The sequence below is a fragment of the Pelobates fuscus genome, chromosome 4 (genome assembly GCF_036172605.1).
Source record: "Pelobates fuscus isolate aPelFus1 chromosome 4, aPelFus1.pri, whole genome shotgun sequence".
In the NCBI taxonomy this organism is placed as follows: domain Eukaryota; kingdom Metazoa; phylum Chordata; class Amphibia; order Anura; family Pelobatidae; genus Pelobates; species Pelobates fuscus.
This window is the reverse complement of record NC_086320.1, coordinates 63,024,175-63,047,923: the sequence shown is the minus strand read 5'-3', so window position 1 is coordinate 63,047,923 and position 23,749 is coordinate 63,024,175. Positions and strand designations below refer to the sequence as shown.

The following is a 23,749-nucleotide window of genomic DNA, read 5'->3' as shown; positions in this document are numbered from 1 at the left end:
ACAATTTCCTGAGCATTTCTCAGTTCAGTTAATAACCATATGTGGCTCCATGTTTTAATTAACTGATGGCCAAAATCACAGGAGCAATCAGCATCGAGCTCTGGTGGAAATATAATTCTCATGATGTTTAGCAATTTTGCTAAAAGAGCATGTGTGTGTGTGTGTGTGTGTGTGTGTGTGCCTGGCTGAGCATCATAGAGTTGTAGATCTCATGCTGTTGACCGACATGTTTATTAGGCAATAATTGTACTTTATATCCTTAATGTAGACCTTTTATGTCAATATTGAGCCATCTTTCCACCAATGACAAAACAATCTGACTACTAAATTTACATCTGTGATTTATTTTGACTTCTGCAGGATGAGTCCAATACATGGGTAGAGTCTGATCTATAAAATACAATGTAAAGTGACTGGATACACTTGTAATTTTTATTTAAATGATTTATTTTTGCTTTTGACCTTGCATATTAAATATGAAGCAAATGCTGTACAGGTAATTTGGAAATATTTAAAAAAAAATAAAAAAACACCTAACGTAGTGTGCGTTTCTAGCTGCTGACTGGCATTTGCTCTGTGACAGACAAAAATAAGTCTTCTAAATATTCCCTGGGGCAGTAGCAATAATAATCTTTATACCTAATCAGTTCTTTACTGTAACATTAATAGGATGGCCTGTGTTAGTGTATTGTCATTCAAGGCTTTTAAATGGTGATTGAATGCAGGTTTGCAATACAGATGTCCAGAAAAAGAAACACTTGTAATGAATGCTAATGGCGTTGGCACATGGTCATCCTTTGGCATTTACATAATTGTGTGACGTTAGAGTCACCGACATGGCCAACATCAAAGGTGGGTGGGAAAGTGTTTGAGAACATCCATTAAGTTGAGAGACGGGTGTTACCTTGGGCGTTGTCACATTGCTTAATTTAAAGATTAATTATTTGATTGGCTTCAACCTTACTGACGAGTTACTTGACATATAGTTATAAAGCTGCAGATGTTGGGGGATAGCATTACAGACTGTGCTGCTGGAGTCTGTTATAGATCTCAGGTGCAGTCATTTTGGTTGGCGTGATAAATGTAGGTTTTATGCCCGTCTATTTAAAATAATGTGCCAGGTTATTCTTGGGCCCCAGGTGTTGGCTGTGCTAGTCACTGCTTGTTTAATCTGGCACCAAAGACTTTAGGTTCTTTGCCATGTTTTAACTCAGGCGCTAGGTAAAGTTGCCTGCCTGGGCCAGACTAAAAGGACCACTAAAGTCACCCAGACCACTTCTTCTCAATAAAATGGCTTGGATGTAGAGGTCTTGTAGGTTTAACCTTGTGATGTAAAACATACCTCCATTGGCTGTTCCACTGACAGCCACTAGATGTGCTTTCAGCTGCAGTGACAGGGTGAGACTATCACATGGCTGCACTTCCCATAGGAAAACATTGATTCAATGCTTTCTTATGGGGAAGCTGGATGCATGCTCTGCTCGGTGCGCATGTCCCTCAGGTCCCCTCTATGAAGAGCATTGGATTGGACGGACTCCAGAGGAGGCCATGTCTCCTCTGACTTTATGGGAGGTAGGTGCTGAGGGGAATGTATGCGTTAAAGTAGACCTACAAGATGCAATGAATATAAGTAATAATGTTGGATTAGGGGTTTTATGGGCCTGGATATCATGAACATGACCTTAACTGACCACTGTAGCATTATAAATTCTTGGGTTCAAAATTATACAGAATATTCAAACCAACCGAAAAAAATAAATGTGTAGAGTAAGGATGGACAACAGCCCCCTCTGTTTGGGGGGAGGGGGGTGGAGAAACTCGATAACATGAATCCTTTAATGCTGTAGTAGCCTTTACACTGGCAAAGCATTGTGGGAGTAGTTTTATTTTTTGATAGCCCGCACTGAAAAGATGTAATTCGTAGAAACAAAGTTTAAAAAAAAAAAAAATACGTACCAGACAGACTTCAGATTTGACTGTGCCATCGTTTTCTAAACTAACGTGAATGCAAATGGTATATGTTGAGAGAATGGATGCAATATGATGAAAAGACAGGAGCTGAGTAGAAAAATGGAAGATGACCATGCTTAGACATATGGGGGAAGAAAGAGCAACAAATGTCCTTTTCTCTCACCGAACATTAATTGTGTGTAATTTTAGACCATTATTTTATGTAAGGACCACATGTGGGCAGATCCACAGAGCTACCCATCCGATAGGTGCTGCTTTTTATCAATGGGCAAAGCTTTTAGATTGAGCTTCGATATGTTTTATGATACAAAATAAAAGAGTTGAACACTTTGCAGTGCTACTTAAAGTTAATGACTTATAGTGAATTACGTTAAAGGGACACTACACACCATAACCACTTCAGCATATCTTGGTGCTTTTATTTTGTCCTTGAATAAAAACATTTGTGCTTTATTCTTGCATTTTTAAATTTACGTGTTTTTTTTTTTGTTTTTGTTTCGTTTAAAGCATTTAAAGACCTATACTTTGTTTCACACATACTTTTTTTTTTTCTTCTTCTTTTGTTCACCCTTATAGTTTAACCAATCAGTAGGAAATGAATTGAACATTGGAGTGGGTACTTCATTTTGTTTATGCACTGATGGGCAACTACACATCAGACAAGTGCTGCATCCTGAAGCCTCCAAAAAGGTAATATGACTTTCATAATTATGCAGTATCCGTGTTTTGATAGTAAATTCCAAAATGTGGTGTTTCCTCCTCATCGTCTGATTCGTGTGATGGGTAGAGAGGGTGCTGTGTGCCACATGCACCGCCCACTAATTGCTTGATGCTGTGGGACTTGTTTTTTTTTATTGATGCTATTATAATGTACTGGCTATGTCTTTAAACATGAATGTGACCGTGTGGTGTGTGTGTAATTATGATTATTTTATTGTGAAATGAGGAATATGCTCACAAGATACTGCATTGTTTTTAGCTTTTTTTATGTTTTACTGCTTCAGCTTTTTGAGGCTTGAGTTGCTCCGTAGCAATACAATAAGTAAATTACTTACACCAATCACCTTAACCAATCAAGCTCGCTGTAGCGGTTATGACACCAGGTGTGCCATGGCCTGGTTTCCAATAAAAATAATGGTGCAAACAGTTTAGCAGCGGTTTGTGTCCTTACTGGGGATCCTCGCTGGGGTGGGCTACAATGCTTGCCGATTGTTCATCACTTTGAGCTTCAGCAGAGCCCCAGAAACTGGGAACCACGGCTTTCACCATTCATTGGCTGAGCGCATCAGCAGACTGCTCTCTTACTACTTTTTAATTTTTTTTATTTTATTTCTACATAACATGCAAATTAAAGGAAAGGTAACATAGCAGAGAGAGAACCACATAAGAAAATAACTAATAGCCTGCACTGGTTACATGGATAAGAGAACCAGTCATGTATCAGAGACAATTTGAGTGGAACGCACGCTAAGTGACTATTGTGGCTTTGAGCCAAAGTGGGTTATCATTAACTCTGAGGAGTCGAACTACTTGAAATACTTGGTAGGGAGTGATACAGTACTGTTGGTTCAATTAGTTGAGTCCCTAACCATAGGAGGCCACGGTAGGGGCAGTGTACACCACTGTGCCTTTGAATAGGCTGTACGTTTCCAGCAATTATCTAGGAGCATGGAATAAACATTAAAACATAAACAAGAATAACTGCTACAAAATAAAAGTTAAAAGGAACATATAGAGAACAATGCCAGGTGTAACTAAAGCCTGCAGTCTTCATCCAGTACCCTGTCCCAGTCTCGGGACAAAAGGAACCATATTGTGGGGGTCCCAGGAGCAGGATGGCCCAGTTTGAGATCTAGAGGAGCCCCTAGGTCAGTCATTGTAGTGAGAAACACTGTAACTTCTGCTATAGAGTTAAATCTTTGAGGTGTCCTGTGCTTTTGGATCAGACCAGTGATGGTGCAGTCCAGCTGTATGTAGTTTTAAGGTAGCTCTGCTCGTGGAGTTCCTACATAGAGTGGAGCTGATGAGGTCATTAAAAAAGGACAGGTGGTGAGACTCAAAGGTAAACTTCTCCCTTGAAGGGCAGACATCAGTTGACTTTTGTGCAGCATAGAGTGACCATGGGTGATGACATTCCTGGGGTCAGATGCAGGTCCTCATTGGATCATAGTCCATTTATTCTATATGCATCGTGAAAAGTCAGAAGTTTATCTTGCTGAGGGGGCAAGATGGAGGCGACCAGTGTTCTTAAAAAAATAAATAAAAAAAATCTGGGTCTCCTCAGCCTCTACCGTGTCTGAAAAACCTTGTATCTTAATATTGGGCCATTTGCCCATGTCATCCAGAGTGCTCAATCTAAGTGTCTGCGGAGTTTGCAGGTGGCAATGTGATTGTTGTAGCTTTGTCACCTCATGGCATAGTACAAGTTTATCTTCTTCATTGGCTTGCATTCTGTCAGTGACCGCTTGAACCTCTGTTTTAACCAGACTAAAGTCTGCAGCAAATGGTGCTCAAAAAGAGTGAGCTTTGAATATCCCCCTTAGTGGCAGGTTTGTCGCTCTTTAGGCAGGCCCGGGAGGTAAGTATTGAAAGTTTCGTGTCCAGGAAGGTATGATTTTCTGAGGCCAACTTTGGTCTTGAAATGAAAGCTACAGTAGCATCATTAATTGTCTCCTGTGACTCTGATATAGGCCTGGATTTAATAAGTCTTCCAAAATATTCAATACAGTTAAAAAAACAATTTATCTCTAAAATTCACAATTTAAGTGTCTGGAAATTTTAGTTGATAAATCATTTGAAAAGTTGATTTAATCTAGGCCATCATCTGGTGGCATGATGCACATGAAGCAAGCAGCAGAGGTTGGCACAATAGAATATGGTATTTACTAAACAGGAAGATGTGGTTAATAAGCAACAGGTTGTAAAATATAGGCTGGCTTTTTAGGTAGCGATTTATTTTATTTTTTTTTATTTTTTTTTTCCTACCTAAAAAGCCAGCCTATATTTTACAACCTGTTGCAATTTTTTGTCTCCCCAATCACCCCTACCCCACCTGCAGTTCTTCTGTTGCGTGTCGTCTCAAATTGGCTACTTTTTAACTTCTAGATTTTAAAAATGTATAATGCATTCCTTCAATAAGCCTCGAGGGTTATTTTCTATATTTATTAGAAAATGGTTCAGATTTACTTTAACCCCTTAAGGACCAAACTTCTGGAATAAAAGGGAATCATGACATGTCACACATGTCATGTGTCCTTAAGGGGTTAAGCAACATCAGTGAAAATAAATCTGTATGCTTTACAAGTCTAAGATCTCAATTCAGTGTCCATTCACTAGACTAGAACATACATGGTCTGGAGTGACCTGACACAACAATATCAACCCCCCCAACCCCTATAGAGAATATTTTTATAAAAGGGGGAAAAAAAAATATTCTCATTATGTCACATAATTATGAGAAGAACTTTTGACCACCACTTATGTGCCGTAATTGGCCTAATAGTGCAAGGTTTTGCTACTCCTAGTGAATGGACACTGCATTGAGACTTGCAGACCAAATGGGGAGGATCTTCTTTCAGTCAACTGGCCCTCCCACCTGCTTGTGAATTGAAAGTGAACCTCTGCAGATAGTACAAACAGCTCCTCTAACTTTTACAATGTTTACATTATTAAACACTGCAACCGGTCTATTGCTCATTGTTTGTTTGAAAGCACTCTTACTGCATGTAATACACTCTTTTGCAAATGTACTTGGCACTGGCAGAGGTGAGGGGGGGACTCTTAATATTAGGGATAATGTTCATACAATAGTAAAACACAAAATAACACACAAATAATTTAGAACCGTTTTTTGGTTTATAAAAATGCTGTAATATTTTAGGCAGTATAATAGGCAGCATACAAATCACAGAAATGTGAACATGTATTACAATGTTTCAAGTTGAATGGTCAGCTGGGTAACAATGTATTTTGAGTACATTTAGATGTGTCTTGTCGAACACATTATTTGTGTTTTACTTGTGGGTAGAGCAAAAAATGTTAGGGGGAAGGGGGATACTTGGAGGAAAAACATGTTTGGGTATTTGTTAATAAGAACAACAAATGCTGGACTGAAATGTGCCCTCTACTTTATTTGAGGAAAGCTCTCCTTTTTAGCACAAGGTAGGTCACTCCCCAATGGTTTATTTTGGCACTCAGACTCCACTATCTCGGTGCTTATTCACCCATTTATCGATTGTCCTTCTGTGAGCTCTGTTTCTTGAAAACTCCCATTAACAGAATGGCAATGCCAACCAATGCACATACGCTTCCATTTTTTTTTCTTTACTAAATCACCCCAATAGTGATTTGATATGTTGGCATAAAATTCTGAAATCTAATTAGCGTTACAACACAGTAGGAACCTTCCCCCTCCCCCCCCCCCATACTATTTAAACTAAATCTTTCATTCTGGTTCTTGTTTCATTTGCTGTTTAGTAAATAAATCCCTTGATGCCAAATGGTTAATACAGACTTGTAGCTTGCTCCATTTCTTTCTCTTGTTCTCACTGCTGAAAACAAAGGGCTATTATATAACCAACCATTTCCAACATTTAACTGCTCGCTGGAAGGTGCAATCTAGCTCCAACAGGTGTCTTGTGATATTATTTGGCTTAGTAAATATTGACTAATATATCTTTGTTACGTATTCCAATTAACCATGGCAGAATGGTCTAGGTGTTGTTTTCCCTGCTTCCATGAGCCGACCAGACACTATTTTCCATCGAATCTGGTCTATAAGAAAGTGCAATATACTGTGAGCACCTCTTACAAGCTTGACTGATTTCTGCATTTGATGTAGTGTTAGAATAAGCTCAGTGGCCCTATATGCTCAGCTAAAACAAGAAGGGATTGTTCCTTATCTGCAGCTGATATGTATTAACTTTTACAGCTGTAAGACAAGGAGAGAGCACATTCTTCCAGCAATCCAACATTTCAAGTTTCTCTCTCTTAAAGATTCAGGTGGATATTCCAAACAAAATAAACCATTTAGTCACAAGGAGTCGCAGGTGTTCACAGTACAGGGGGAATATTAATTGCTTTGACTCGATTAACAATTTGACAGATATTTTACTTGAAAGAAGTGGATTTATACAGGTTATATTGACTTGAACACCCATCATATTTGTATGATGGGAGTTGCATTCCACAGTAGATGGCAATTGAGGCATGTTCCAGGATTCAGACTGGATTGAGGAAACTAACACCTAGATCTTTGCTTCTCTTACCTTTGAAAGACTTATGGCTTGCCAGTTATTTCATGATAAAAAGGGGGTTTGCCTTGCCTTTAGTCAATAAGTAGTTAATCCTATTGTTGACCTTGTGGAAAGCATTGCATATTTGTATCACATTATCTTCAAATATTAACTGTACAAAGATTAAAATTCATAGCAAACTATAGAAGGGATCCAGCAAGAATACAAATATTTCTGTGGAGCTGCAATTAAAATGATAAGATAAAATCTATAGGTTGATCCTACGTATGTTCACAATGGGATGTATTTTAAAACAATAAGTCTTCTGAGTATTAGAACTCTTATGCCTGTGAAGGGAATATTGGAACTTTTGTTCTCACTAGCACTTCTCTGAAGACATTGCTGATGCCACAGAATATTTTGGAATGTTGGCAGAAAACAATTACTGACTTTACAATCCTCCCTCCACCTGTTGGTCTAGAATAGTGTTCCGCACATTTAAAAAAAAAAAAAAAAAACATTTTAAAATGTATATAAAGTTAGTCCTCAATGTAATTATCTTTGTGTATAATTCATCATAATAGTACACAGTGTATGTTTTATACTTAAAGAACCAAACAATGTCAAAGCACTTGAGAATAGTAGAGTGTAAGCAGTGCAGCTGCACTACCTCAAAGTGACACAATAGAAATGGATACCAACGGAGCATGCTAACAACTGCAGTGGATACGGTATCATCTATATACAATCTGAAATAAATACTATATGATGACACTAATAAGAAAATACAGGAGTGTATAGGAGAGAACTCACATGTACCAGAGCCCTCTCGCCCCTGGCTCTGGGTTTGAATAGCTCCACTTGAGAGGGATATGTCCCACAGCTTACATCAGGACAGGTGTCTCCCTTCCATTAGATATCATACCAGGAGTTTCTGTGCAGTATAAGCGGATAGAGCGGCAAGGACCAGAAATTAAATAATATATTGGCACAATTTATTAATATCAAAGGTTAAAAACTCTTACTTTAAGTGGTGGGTTTGCCAGCAATAAACCCACAACTCTGCAAGCAAGCAGAAATAAAATATACACAAACGGTAGCAGGGTTTGGTAACAGACTGGATGTAAGGAGATGAGAGATCTATCTACTCTCCTTACATCCAGTCTGTTAACAAATCCTGTGAATTCCACCTTAAAAACACAAGAAATCTACATCTCTATATATCCAAGAGGGCTGCACTCACCTGAACAAGCCTACATTATAGGGTGCTGCCGGGGGCCAGTATAATACAACAACAATGTATACAAAATACACAATCCTGCGCTCTCGCTTATTCACGAAACAATGATTTTAAATCTTACAGATTGTAATAGTTTTATTTAAAAACACCTAACCTAAGCAAAAAAATTATGGGGGTTTAGTTACATGATCATATATTGCATAAGCCTGCCACAACATCAATGTACCCCATTCTTGGCAGGTCCTACTCTAGCAGCCTAATAATCCAGTTACTTGGGAACTACTTCCTACTACTTCTTATTATTCTTTGTCATTCTCCTCCTTTACTACCATCTACCTCCGTTTGTAGGTTTAACCAGTAGCTGGTAATGCCACTGATATCAGACTTTGGAACCTTCGGAAATGTTCATTTAATGTATTCTGTAAAAATCAATACATTCTTTGAAAATTCCAATGTAGTCACCATGAAATGAGTCTCTGTGCCATGTGCAACATGACCCAAAAACGTCACAACTTTCTAGTAAAGAAAACGTGTTTGGTTTTTTTGTTTTTTTTGTGCTAAAGTGAGAATTCAAAGTACATTTCAAAATTAAGGCCAAGGTGGCTGAACTGATAGCAGAGATGACATTGTTTTACAGTTTGGCTATTTTGACTCTAAAGGAACACTATAGCGTTAGGAATACAAATATGTATTCCTAACGCCATAGAGCCCTAGTCACAGTTTGTGACTAGTGCCCCATTCTGCGGTGAATAAAGGGTTAATTAACCATTTATTTGCTTACCTTAATCCAGCACCTGGCTCCCTTGGCACTGGTGACCTCTCCTCGTCCATTGACGTCTGCTTCCGAGTTGAGCCGCATGCACGGCCAGAGGCGCGCACGCGCGCATTCAAACTCGTCCTCGAGAAAGCATTACTCAATGCTTTCCTATGGGGGTCTTTTTTTACACTAAACCCCGTGAGGACGTCCAGCGTCAAGTGTGATTTACTCAGTGTAAATTGCGGAAGCGGCCTCTAGTGGCCATCAGGGAGACAGCCACTGGAGGCTGGGATTAACCCTGCAGTATAAACATAGCAGTTTCTCTGAGACTGCTATGTTTTCAGCTGCAGGGTTAAAACTAGCGGGACCTGGCTCCCAGACCACTTCATTGAGCTGAAGTGGTCTGGGTGCCTATAGTGGTCCTTTAAATTTGAAATTAATTTAGCATCCACCTTCAATTTGCCCTTTAAATGGTGCTTTTTTTTTTTTAAAATTCTTTATTTTTTGTCGTGCAGGTGAGTACAAACATAGTCATGCGCCACAACAGCGTAGAATAATATGAAAACAAAGACATGTATAGCAGTGGCTCTGAGAACTTGCACATTTTTAAGGTTATATTAGTTACATAGGTATGTCTAATGAGCTAAGCAGAACTTGTGTTAAAGTAGAAGATAATAAAACAGGCAAGCTTTTTACACTCTATTGTTTGGGCTGAAAACACGATGCGCAGTATTCATAGTAATGATCATGCTAGATTTTGGTTAAAGTAAATGGTGTTTTAAGAAAAAGGAAAATGCTTGGATGATCTGAGAATGCCTAGTTCATTGAAGGCAAACTTGGACTAGAATTTATTTTAAAGTTCAGTCAGCCACATGTATCTGTAGTTCACAATGTCTAGCATGCCAAGAATGGACCCATTTCTATTTACTAATCACCAATGTGAGTGACTCATGCCACCATTAGAATTCTTGGGGCATTCTAAAAATGTTAGCCCCGAAAAGCCCCCCAAAAAAATCACTAACTTCTCGCAGCAGATTCCAAACCCATTCCACATGTGTTTTGGAGTAGGGTTTTGTCACAATGTTAAGCGCATAAAACAAAGGTGGTTGCACCCAAGGGTGATCAAATAACTAGATGCATTTAACAGAGCTTGGTCATACTGAAGTCTTGATAACCTTTATTGTATACATCTGCTGGCACAATGTATAGATATAATTCTTTTCACATTAGAACATTTATTTAGACTATTTATTTAGCTCCTGCTTGTGGCAGTTCTAAAAAAGCTGAATTTAATATTTTCAGATTTCTCTGAAGAGCTAATTGCTATTATGATATCTCTGGCTGCTACAGAAGTTCTGCCACCTGAAAAAATAAAGCTGTACATTAATCAGCACCTCCCAAAAAGCAGTCTGTATTTACACTTGTTTCTTTGAACCGTGCAATTAAGATTTTTAATAACTTGTTTGCCCCCCCCCCCTATGTTTCCTGTCTATTGTACCATGGACAGATTTCCCAGCATACATTCTCATCCTACCAATAATCCTCCAAATATATTGTTTTTTGTATTTTTAGCTTGTGCTATAAGTTATTGAAAAATATTTGCTTTTATAGGACTTGCATAAATTTCACTTAAAATATGCTTTTTTATTTATTTTTATTTTTTTTATTTTAGATTTACAGAGGTATAGATTGTTCATTTTTTTTAAGGGATGACAAAATAGTCCTATTTTACTAAATGCAAAAAATATTAAGTTTCAATATAAAATCCAAACCTATATATCTGTATTTGATATATTTACACCTCATCACTCCCCTCCATCCCTCTTCCCCCACTCACTCTTTATACAAAGAAGTAAAGAAATACACTGATACATGTACTGTAGTATGTAGCAAAACCTAATTTGTTGGATATCTCGCTGATCACAAACTAAAGTGATCCTGATCCGTGAAATGGTTTTGCTTGATTTCAGAATTCCAGACATTATCCCAAAGTCTGTTAGACATTTTATCTCATAGACTGGGTTTATTTATTTTCTGTGGCAAGTCTAAAATTGTCAACATGAGGTTGTCTTACTTGATGTCAGAGCTTGAAAGATAGTTGGTACAAATCCTTAAGAGCTAGTTATTCTAATAAGTGATCGTTCCTTGCTCATTCACACCAGTAAATTCTATTGCACAGTTGCCCATTTACTCTCTATACCCTGCCCATCTTGCCCTTCTGCATTGTGAGCTAATGCATCTATGAAGAATGCCAGTACTGCTTTTTATCCAGTGGTGCAGTACGCACACAAACGGTGTCTGTCACTGTAGGGATTGGCTAATATCCATGGTGTGCTTGTCAATGTATGTAACGCATCTCAAATAATCTATAAAGTTTAAACCACATCGCCAAATAGTTGTAATTTAGTTTTTTTTAAGGAACTGTCACTTCAGAAACTTTAACACAACCAATCAATATCTTATTAAGATATGTATCTAAACTGTAACCCGACCACAGGAATGTGGTTTGATCCCTGTGTTTCGTTTAGTCCCTTCGCATTAATAAACTTGTATCTAATCTTTATCCCAATCCTACATAAATCCTCTATTGAGAAGGCAGATTGTGCTGCACATTGAATCTTGACAACCTCCCTGGGGTACATTCACTAAATGGTGAATAAAAACTTAATGTGAAAAATTCGGTCCGTATAGAGTTTGGGGAAAAAATTCCATCTTCATGGTCCTATTCCAATTTTGCCTTCTTTGCGGTCTTTCTTTTTTCAATTACCCACCGTTCAGTTCAGTAAGTAGATATTCCTGTTTAATTTTTGTTTTGCTGCTACGTTCTCCATCATTGTGAGATTTTAAGACTATACTGGATAACGCAGAAATGTACACTTCACCTTGATTACCTGGTTCAGAACGAACATTTCTGTAAAGCACCCACACTGCCAGTGTCATTTACTTATATAATCATCATCTTAAGCCCAAGAGGGGCACTTCACTCACCAGGATTCCTCCGGTGGAGAATAAGGGCCCAGCAAAGTTTCCCTAAAGAATGTAAAGCATTTTAGAATACAATTTCAGAGCCCACCAAAACATTTAATCATTATCATAAATATGCAAACTTTTTGTACTGCCACACTCACACTTCTGGTTTTCCCCAGACATTAAGGAAATCACACACACTAACTCCACATTAGTCAAATAAGCCTTTATTCACAAACAGAACATAGCAATGTTTTGGTCCTCGGAGCTCTGGGAATCCCAAAAAGTTAGTCCAGGAGAGAACTAATGGTGCCAGATTGTGATGGTGAATAAAGGCTAATTTGGTCCACTCTGGTATGCTGATTACTTTCTCTAAATATTTGCCTATACCTGTGAATTGCTATGTTGCCTGCAGTTCTAGCTAAAAGCCAAATACAGTGTTTTTCTTGGTTCATAAGGGGCCACACTATATTTGATATTACTGCACGTTGTAAAACTATGATCTACACTGCAAAGCACATGGTGAACTACTGGCTGTGGTCATCTGATGTGATCTGTTTGTAAAGCTCACTCAGGGCTGAAACATTTTTGGGGTTTATCAATTAAAAAGCAAATCATTGTCATTATACAGCTAATTGCTAAATTTGTGTTTGGAGAATATTTCCAATGTTTACCATAGCCTAAATTTTGCAGGATGGTTTAGAATTTAGAATTCCATTTTAATTAGCTTAGTAAATATGTGATCCCAAAATGACAAACTGCACCCTGTAAAAATGCCAGCTCTTAAAGTAGTAATTCTAGCAGATTAAGTATGTGTTCAGATAAAAAGAAAGTGGCAGGATTGCTTTAGTTTGGGGGGTTGTTTTGTGTGTGTGTGTTGTGTGCATTTAAAAAAAAATTTTTTTTAGACATGCTTTTCAAAGACTTGCATGAACCAACATCGTGTGTGTGTGTGTGTATAATATATATTTATATATAGTTTCTGGTGGGACTAGTTGAAGAACTTGCTTTTGATGTGTCAGGCAGCAGAGGGGTTAATTAGTGCTTCTATCTGTCCCTAAATAGCAGGGTAGCAAGTAAATTGAAAGAACACGGATTACTGCCAAAGCAGTGTTACATATATGTTAAGTGCATAGACTGGAAGAAATTTAATCTGGATTGTAAAAGAATTTTTGCCACTGGGGTGGGAGCGATTTTGAGGTGCAAGTAATGACTAAACACAAAAAAAACAAGCATTAATACTCCAGGGCATTCACTTATGTTTCTATCAACATCCCAGAACTTCTGTTTTGTTTTGAGGATATAAATTAGATTTCCTTATTGGAACAGCTGACGTTTTCTGGAAAATGCTATTTGTTTTTTTGTTATTTTTTTCTCTCACAATTGTTGGTTAAGGGTTAACGACACTGAAGGTTGAATGTAAATTGTTGCACAACATAGCTAGACCTGTTCTGTGTTTGATTTAAACTATACCACAGTATGCACAGTTTGTTATATGAATATGAGTCTTGCAAATTCCAACGCTTATAGCCCAATGAAATATGAAATCGGCCAAAAACATTTTGTCCTATTTTTACCCATGGTGTACATGCATAGCATTTAGTCTGTAAGACTGCGCTTTTTGTCTTTCCACGTAAAGTCATTGATTATAAGCTCATATTGAAGCTTTTGTCCCGTAGATGTTCCCTTTGTTTTTTTTTAAAGTTTACAGGTGAGCTAAAATCAGAGTGGGATCCTCTTTCCATATCTGATGGAACCCACTGATGAGATGAGTCCAGACAGATCTGCAGAACAGATTCAATTTAGCCACGCAAGATAATTTTATTTTGGCCTCTTACAGGCCAATACCTCTCTATAAACACAGCCTGCGAAGGATCCACATACTTATCCTTTACATTAGTCTTATATTGATTCCTTTGGTTTCCCCAAAAACTTAGAACTCTAATGGGTGAAAAGATTTGTCCCATGGTTTAGTCCACACTTCAGTAGTCAACATACATGTTTGTCTAATGCTTTTGTGTATTTCAGGGCAGACCTATAATGCCCTTGATCTGAATGGCGTAATGTAATCTCTCAAAATGATCCCATGTCAACTAAATTTTTTTTTCTGGACCAACAGAAAAGTCTCCACTTCATAATCTTTAATCTCTTAGAATGTGTCTGCATGTGTTTATGGTGTAACTGTGTTTGTTTCACATGTGAGACTTGTGTTATAAAACACTACATTTGTTTCTATGGAGCTCTGATGCATCTTTTATTCTTTTTTGTGTTCCACAATGTCTGTTACTGGCAAACTGATTTTACACTCTGGGTGGTTTAACAGGTTCTTTTGTTGTTTTCCACAGAACATCATGCTTCCCGAATGCTTCTACTCCTTCTTTGACCTAAAAAAAGAATTCAAGAAGTGCCTACCTGGATCGGGTGACACAAGCGAACTGGACGTGGCATCAATGATGAGCTGTATCCTTTTGAAGGATATTGTAAATAACACTGTCTTGGGATGTGCAAGTACAAGAGAAAGTGTTCTTGTTTGAGTGTATTCTGTGGCACATGTTGCATTTCCTTTTGTTATATTTTTATAGTGTTTTTTTTAAAGGAAGTATATTATATACTTCCTGGCTGTTATTGGGTATAAATATTACAAACCCTGTTTCATGAATAGCAGGGTTATTTACAAAAAAAGTTAATTTCAAATTTAACTCCAGGGTAGCTGAACTAAATGCCAAGCTGACTTCTTTCTTTTGGTTTTGTTTTTCTGTTTGGTATTTTCACCTGAAATTTAACATTCACTTTGAAATCACCTTGATTTCTCACTTTACTGAATAACCCTGATAGTGTGAATGTTGTTCAATCAGTAACAATAACCATTTGCAGGCTCTATTTCTAGAGAATAAAATATCTGAGTACTAGACGGAGATCATAAAGGCAAAGTGATATGTAATAACGTTACTTCTTGCTGGTGTGGAATCTTCATGTATCGTACAGGAGTGTCATTGGCAGACTGAATGATAGGTGAAGCTGTAGTGAGATAAAATATCTTCTCTGCTGTATGTACTTTATGGTAGATAGAAGACCGTTGTCACCCCACCTCACCACCGTCCTCTTTTGATTCCCTTAAGTTTGTAGTATGTTTTTAGTTTTGATAATATACTTGTTTATCATTCCACTTTAAAGTTTAGTATTAGTTTAAATCCTGATTTAGTTGTGTACCAAATTGTGTTTGAATCCATATTCAGACCGCAAGGCCACCGTTTGCCTAATTTCCATGTTCAAGGGGCTATCATTGGTTTTTAATTTACGGTTTCTGATTCACTGCCTGCTTACTTAGTTGTGTGTCCTGGAGAAATGGCCGATAACTAAAGTCTAAATTGTTTGCATATTTTGGCCTCAAATTAAAAATGTGCTGTAAATACCCAACTTAATAATTATCAAGGCAATTTTGGCAGTGTTGGCCTCATTTTCTTTCTGGCCATCCACACTTTAATGAATAGGCTTGTAAGGCCTTAAACTGGGGGAAATGCCCCATGAGTGAAGTTGGAGTTTAATTACATGCAGAAGTTGTATTGTTGAGATATTATGTGGTTTATTTTAAATTTTTATGGGACACAATAGTCACCACCAAAACCACTCCAGCTCAATGTCCTAGCAGTCTGAACACTGTGTATACAGAGAAAATGCAGTGTTCAGACTGCTGCCTAGTGATACTTATAGTAGCAGTCAATCAGATGGCCACTAGAGGTGCTTTCTAGTCCAGTGCATCTCTATGAGGAGATGCTGATTGGTGCAGCATGGTGTTTTGCCATGCATGCGCTGTAGTCTCTTAATTCTTTTCTATTGGCTGAGATAATCAACACTGAAGTAAGCCATGAAAGCTGGGCCAGCTGCAGCGAGACCAGTGCACTGAGGGACAAAAGGTAAGTGATCTCCCCTTTAATGGGAGAGGGGGTGTAGGTCACCTAAATAATTTAAAACTATAGTGTTCCTTTAACGTTTGACAGAACAATCACTTTTGCAAGAATATACTTTGAGAAAAAAGCAGCTCCGTCTCTTTCCCCAGGACACAGTGTTGATTTTATCAGCTTGTAACAGGAGTCCGATCTTACCACTCCTCTATTGATTCTTGATATATATTGACCTATCCTGGCTCTAACATCCTTGTCTATTAACTTGCTTTGCAGGGTGTATTTGTTTCTTAGACACACATTGCATAGAAAGCTAGGGATTTTTTTTTTACTCTTTACAATATTTATTTCATAACCTTTAAAACTATTCTTTGCCATCACAAAGGTGCAATCTTTTACAGCACACCATACGGTGAACCAGGTCTGGGAATTACTAAAAATGACATGTAGCTGCAGCAGGACCCTTCCTTTTTTTTTAACATGCCTGTAGCTGTAGCATTTGAGTAGTTTGGTTGGCTAGTACTATCCTGGCAATTTCCTTCGTTAATCTGTATAAGGAGATTTTAATTGGCTAATATTGTGAATGGTGTCTGATGCAGCATTAATAGGCATCTAAGTATGAATATTGGGTACTAATGGCAAGTAATACGTCCTTTTTTTTTTTCTGAATAAACAGCCGCTCTCCTTCCTTTGACGTCTGCATTAATGATACTTTATTGCAATAAACATTGCGTTGAACTCTACTCTGACACTCATAAACTGGTTTTACAGCGAGATTGTTTTGAGATCACATAAAGCTTTAGGATTCATTAAGTTTTGCATGTAGGTTGTTTTTATTTAATTTTTTTTTATTTTAGATTTTCATTTTCATTCTTTCAGCATATTTTGTTATATGATGTTAAGGGTCAGGTTGGTTAATTTTTGTATATTGGTTATAATGGGGTGAAGGATTGTACAGTTTTTACAACTCCCATTGCCCTCAGTTGTTCTTGGTTACTTCCAGTCCTTTCAGTCAGTTTGACGAGTATCGCAAAGCAGGAGTTTGCTGAGCTGCAATGGAGATAGTTTGCAAGAGCAGAAGATTTTGTTCTGGTGAAAATAACTTTGTGAGTTTGTCTGACTTGTGTGGCCACTCCTGCATTCCTGCCTCTGGCATTGTCCTAGAGCAAACTAACTTGGACATCAATAGAGGTACTTGGAGAAAGGTGTTGTTGGAAGATCTGTGTTTTGGGAGTTGCCAGTAAAAGCCATGTGACAGAGTACTGTTGGTTTTGCTATACTGCGCATGGTTCAAAGCATCCAGGAAATTCTTGGTTCCTATAATAGACAATAGACATCCTGGAAGTGCTGCAGTTCAATTCAATAGCCACGTGCCCTCCATTTCAACAGTGCAAACAATACTACAGCAAAAAGAGAATCACAAACGCTGCTGACAGAGGCAGAGTTGATGGTGGTTCTGCCGTTGTGTGTGTGGGCGCGCAAAATGCTAAATTTTATTAATCCTTCCTGGTTATTTGCTCCTTTTTACTTTTTTTTATTAGCTTTCAAGAGTTTGCTTTTGTTTTTTTGTATTTGTTACATTTTGAAAGTCCACTTGCTTTTGTGCCCCCATAATCTTTGGTTCTCCCTGAAATGGTAATCATTTGTATCTTAAGGAAGTAGACGTGAAATATTATGGTAAAATGTGTTCATGTACAGAGAACCCTCCCTAGATCACAAGGTATGTTTATTAAAAAAAAAATGGTATTTCCCCCTTTTTTCATATCAGTGGGAGACACTTCTAAGTAAATATTTTGAGGCTTTATTATACAAACACACATCAGGATTGTGATATGTCTTGTGAAAATGGAATGTATGTGTGTGTGAAAAAAAACACAAAGTACAACCACTAAATAGGGCCTGCATTTGTGATAAAGTGGTCTCTCAAAATACACCATTTGGAATACTCTGCTTTGCCTACTTCTTTAAAAATGGTATGCTCTAATGGTGGAAATGTAATTACGTAGGCTACCATACTCTCTCCAAAGGGATTTAACTCCTAAATGGCAGAGGATTGAGCAGTGAGGCTGCAGGGGCATGTTCTATACACCAAAACTGCTTCATTAAGCTAAAGTTGTTCAGGTGACTATAGTGTCCCTTTAAGACTGAAATGGGCAAGCCCTATATCTTACCCTGTAACTTTACAAAACACGATAAAACCTGTACATAGATGGTACTGTTGTACTTGTAAGACATCACTGAAAACAAAATTAGTGTTTTAGAGCAGTAAAACCTAAAATGCTGATGATCTAATCAATGAAAGGGCAGTTTTGTTTTGAACACCAACATTGGCCTTGGTTTGTGACTAAGAATTTGGACAATTGCCTCCGTCCTAAGCGGGTTAAATAAGCTATGATGGTAAAGCTTTCTCCTATTCTGTTCCTTATAGCAAAGTTACAAGCATGTACTTAGTTTTTTCGATGATAAATTCTATGCATGCCATAGACAACCCTGGTTCAGGGTGACCTGTTGTGTAACATAGATACACACAAGTAACTTTCTGCTGTCTGAAATCCATGATGCGGACATGTGTTTGGGAATGTTTTTTGGCTCCACTGCAGGTTTGCAGATCACATGATGCTCCTTTCTGTATCCTATTTTTCTACAGTTCATACATCCTGGATGTATTCCTTGTTTGTTTAGTGTGTTTCAGTTGCAAATATTCAGTGTGAGTTCCTCGTAGAACTGCTGATAGAAATGTCTGATTAATTTCTCCTTTAATTCACAGTGCTGGCGTCTTTAAACAAATGTTTTTTAGCACTGGACTTTAGCACGTTGTTATATACTATTCTGTCTGCAGGGTAGCGTTTATAGTATGAGCTGGCACAGAACTGGTTTTCCATTGATCTTAAACTGACACTTTTTTCTTAAGAAAAAAACAGATCTGAGCGTATTAATAAATGCAAATAGACAATTTTGTCAGGATTTACAGATTTAGAATTTTCTAAAGAGTAAGATGGACTGTAACTAATGCAGTACATTGGGATTGTAAAATGTCTTTGAGGAAGTCTGGTGTCGAAATCTAATGTTGACAATAGATCTGCAAATCTGTAGATTTTGTTTACAGTTCAGTTTTGCATTGTGTAAATATGAAATGATATTCAGACTTACAGTATATAATGTTGGATTATACTGTGTGTGTGTGTGTCTGTCTGTCTGTCTCTCAAAGGGAGTTTTTCATTTGCCTTTCACAATTCTAAGAGAATTGTAATCCTACAGTACTTGGTAAAAACAAATTCTCGTTTTGAGATTGGATGCACAAAACCAAATAGCCTTGTAATCTTACACCACATACACCTATGTGTATTTACAGCTTCAAGGTCGCTCAGACTTCAGCAATGCTAATGAGAACAAGGTAATATTTGGCGAGCACAGTTTCCTACCCACATTTAATGTCTGAGAGTTCGGACATTAAAAAAAAAACAAAAAAAATTTAATGAGCAAGCACAAATATGTAGCAGCAAAGTACATACTAACCACACATGACAAATCCGTGTAATTCCTGTTTATTAACAGACTTAACAGAAAATGATCCAGGTTAAAAAGTGTGAGGAGTTTTACCTTTTACCTAAAAGAATGGTTTCCTTTGATCATTTCTAAAGATTATTTTTTTTTTATTAGGTAACTGTTATTACTTTTTGCTTGTGTAGATGTTGATACTGCTCCGTGTGTTTGCGTTTAACATGGGAAATGGATTTGAAGTGTAAAGGTATTGAAATAGTTATCTCTATATTCCATACCTCCCAAGTGTCCCTGTTTAGGAGAGGCCGTTCCTATTTTGGAAGGTTTTGGGGAAATCAGTCTGTGTGTAAATAAAGATACATTGTTCTTGTTCTAAATCACATTTTAGTTGCGTAAACTATAAATTATTAGTAAATCAACTAACATTTTTGAGATTAGCCTCCCGTCTCTTTTCCCCCCACACTCACATCCCTAAAATGAAATGTTTGGAGGTGTGCTATAATTTTTGGTTTTGCCCTTCTGTGCATATTGTTACGATTTCCCCAAAATACGCTTAAACCTACTTGGGGGGTGGGGGTGGGAGGGTTAAAAACCGCTTTATGTTCAAAAGTAAACTGCTACGGAAAGGGTTAATTGCATGATTAGGATGGGAGGAACCGGGCACCTGTCAACATGACCATTCCTATCTCTGTGCCAAGCCTGCTTAACTAGTTTAGTGTGTTTTACCCCTTGGGGCGAGGTGAATGCTGTTTTGTGAGTTGCTCTGAGTGATTCATGCAGACGTAGTCCAGCAAACGCCTCTCCCTGAAGAGTTTATTGAAATGAGCTGTCTATTTGTGTTTTTTCATTTTTTTTTTCCCCCTGATTTTCTAAATGGTGCGGAAACGGTTGTCCTGTATTTTTATTCTAACTACATAAATGAAACCCTAAATTGTATTTACCTGTAATCACATTCTTAAACTGCATTGTGTTGCAGAATAATGCTGAACGTGCACATTTAGCATTTGCTTTAAATTTCCTAAAAAGCACATGTGCAGAGCTGTACGTACATTTCCCTTCGCTTTGTGTTTGTATGGTACATTTTAGAGTTGAGGGGTTCATCTTCTTGTCTCCATTTTGTGCTAAGAATATACATGTAACACTACAATATTATAATTTTAAGAGAAATGTATCTCACTGGAGAGAGGGGAAATTTCAAGATTCTGGGGCTGAGGTTGCCGGCTTCTGTGGGTCAGACTACACTAATCTATTTGAAAATCAATATATACGGTACTCGTAAAATTATCTTATTGCATCCCTTATATTAGTGATGCAATATTGTGATCCTGCTTTAGCTTAGCTACCTTATTAAGTATTTGGTAATCTTCTGGTATATTTTAGGGGGTGCAGATATTGGCTGCACCTGGAAAGCTAATAAGGATTGGGTGAAAGCACAAACTGAAGTGATTTGGCAAGATATTGAGAGAAACATGGGCACAATATTTTGGTTTCACTTGCATCATTATGTATGGCTAAAGAAACTTGAGATTGGAACATTGTCTCATTATGCCAACAAATCATATTTTGCTAAATCCAGTTTGTTCCCACCAGTCTTTGCGTTATGCCATTATCTATAGCAGGTTTGACTTGCCCCCTTCATATGGTACTGCATTTCCCTTTTTAATCATTTTAGTGCAGCTGCATGAGCATCCTATTTTTTCCTTTTGGTTTTGATTTAATTTTTTTCAAACTAAAGGTGCAATATAGTGATCCAACCCCCATCGCTGTTCCTCCTCCGTTGATATGAGCCAATCTGGGTAGCCTTATGTGCATGCCAAGAGAGTGCCACGCATGCATTAGGCTTTCCCCTAGCAAAGCATCGACTCAGTGCTTTCCTACAGGAATTTTTAAATCTCAGTGAAACAGGAAGCTCCTCTAGTGGCTGTCTAGTAGACCGCCACTAGAAGCAGTCTTAACATTCCAATGTAAACATTGCACTTTCTCCAAAACTGCATTGTTTTACATTGAGGGGCTGAGGGAACAGGGAAACTTCACCCAGACTAATTCAATAAGATGAAGTGGTCTGGGTGCCTATAGTGTCCCTTTTAATTGCACTTTTCCACCTGCTAGTCATGCAGATCTTTCTTCACCCAATTCAGATGTAATAGGTTTGCTAAAAGAGAGCTGGTTTTGTAAAATCCTAAAATAATCTATTTGTCTGCACCATTGCACAACTGATATTATGAATAGCAATTAATTATGTGCTCAAGATTGGCATGTAGCAACAAGTCACACCACATACAGGAAATAAATGGTTGCATTTCAAATGAGGCACTGATCAAAAGAGTAGGGAAAAGAAAGTATTAACTACTTGATGACATAACATGCCAGGACTGTTATGATAAAAAGGTTAATAGAAATGGTTTAAAATTAATGCCACACGTGATAAATGGAGCTAACGGGAATTTTGACTTGTCAATATATGATACGTCTGAAACATTTACATTTTAGAAATTTTAAATAAATGTGGATTATAGAAGTAACAGCAATTCTTGTGGCTCTACTTTTATAATTCACCATAATATTGCATTTGCACTTTATATCATAACTCAATCACTTCATGTCCCTGCTCTTGTTGACCACTTTTCCTTCCAACTGGTCTTCTGATGTCTAATGCTTTGGGTGATTGGTGCTAAAAGCCTCTAGTTTAAACTCCATTCTATTGTCTATAATTTACCTTTTGCCAGAGTTCGAACATTTTATTTTCCCTAACAAATGTTTCCAGACTTGGGTTTTGAAAAGCAAGATTCACAGCAAGCGTATGGTGTTTCGGAGGTGGAAGCTATGGGAGATATAATTGTAACACTAATTTCAGAACCGTACAGTAAGTGCTTATTTTCATATTTAATATTTTCTGTAGCGTTTTATAGAGAGGGTTGTGGCCGTTTTATTTTTATTTTATTTTGTATAATTTTATTCATGACTTGTATAACATGCAAAAATGTTTAGCGCACTCCTGGTATATTGAGTTTGAATAATAATTTAATTGCTGGCAATTGTTCAGCTCATCAGTTTAATATATTAATTCATTTTAAAACTAATTCTGCTTTTAAAGGTCTGAAATTTGTTTATAGATTAACTGGTTTATTTATTAATGAATTTCGGGTACTTCTAAACAACTTTCGGTTATTAAATGATTGTGATGGAATTCGATTAACTCAAGTCCCAGGAAGTTAATTGTACTCCAAAAATTAACGAATAACTATTTGCACAAATCTAATGGTAAACCTATTGGGTGAGCCCTACATCTTACCTCCCCAAAACTCTTAGGTATTACATCAGGACAAAGAGTGGGCATTCCTCTAGGGTGTGTCAGTGACACCAGTTGTACCCATGGAAAGGGTATGCCAGCCAGCCATGATGAAGTCTGGTCCCACTGAGTGCAGCGCATTCTCATGCTTTCGAAGCACTCTACAATGGCTTACTGCATAGTGTGAGTGCATCACATGAGGTGCTCGTGTTATGCTGATTGTGGACCTTTCTCTCTGTTTTGAAACGCCAGGGAACCAAGCCATTATGGCGGAACCGGAGTTCAAATATGGGACAGTTTCGCTGGATCTAGGAAAGTTGGTATGTCTTATGTATGATCACTACCCCACTGAACAATGAGTATTTCATAAAGAAACGATTATTATGGTTTACTCATTATGACTGTGTTGGAATTTCTCTGAAGTTCCAGTCCGGTCAAGTGATTGGGACTACTTTTGTCTCAGTATTTCTCCTACACCTGACACTTCTAGACTCTGGATGGAGCTACTGCTGTCTAGAAATGTTATTTCCACCAGCTGCAGGGAACTGGGTTTATCTATGGAGGATTCCGTGGTCTCGCAGGATCCTCCAGAGACCTTAATGCTGTACTCTTGCCCATGCTCCTGGTGCTTCAATGAATAGGACCCGCTGGAAGAAGATGGCTGCACCTGCGAGGGACAGGTTCAGGTAGGTAGAACTTGCCTTTGCAAATTCTGCAAAGTCCCCAGATGGTGACAGTGCCACGTTAACAATATATCTTTCTACTTTTTTGCTAAAATACACAATAAACATTCTTATGAATCCCTACAAAGTAACCCTTAAAGTGACACACATGGGGCGGGTAGCAGCACTGTGTAACATGGCTGCGTGATCCAAAAGAAAATTAACC

General features: G+C 37.8%; 1 protein-coding gene across 3 annotated transcripts in view; it reads left to right on the top strand.

Moving 5' to 3' along the window:
* The window catches only part of ESRP1 (epithelial splicing regulatory protein 1), a 45,886-nt gene that overhangs the window by 4,291 nt on the left and 17,846 nt on the right, over window positions 1-23,749 (top strand). For all 3 annotated transcript variants that reach the window (XM_063451240.1, XM_063451239.1, XM_063451238.1), the window contains exons 3-5: window positions 2,548-2,661; window positions 14,515-14,629; window positions 22,337-22,435. In XM_063451240.1, the coding sequence (XP_063307310.1) occupies window positions 2,548-2,661; window positions 14,515-14,629; window positions 22,337-22,435 (328 nt within the window). The remainder of the gene's footprint in view (window positions 1-2,547; window positions 2,662-14,514; window positions 14,630-22,336; window positions 22,436-23,749) is intronic.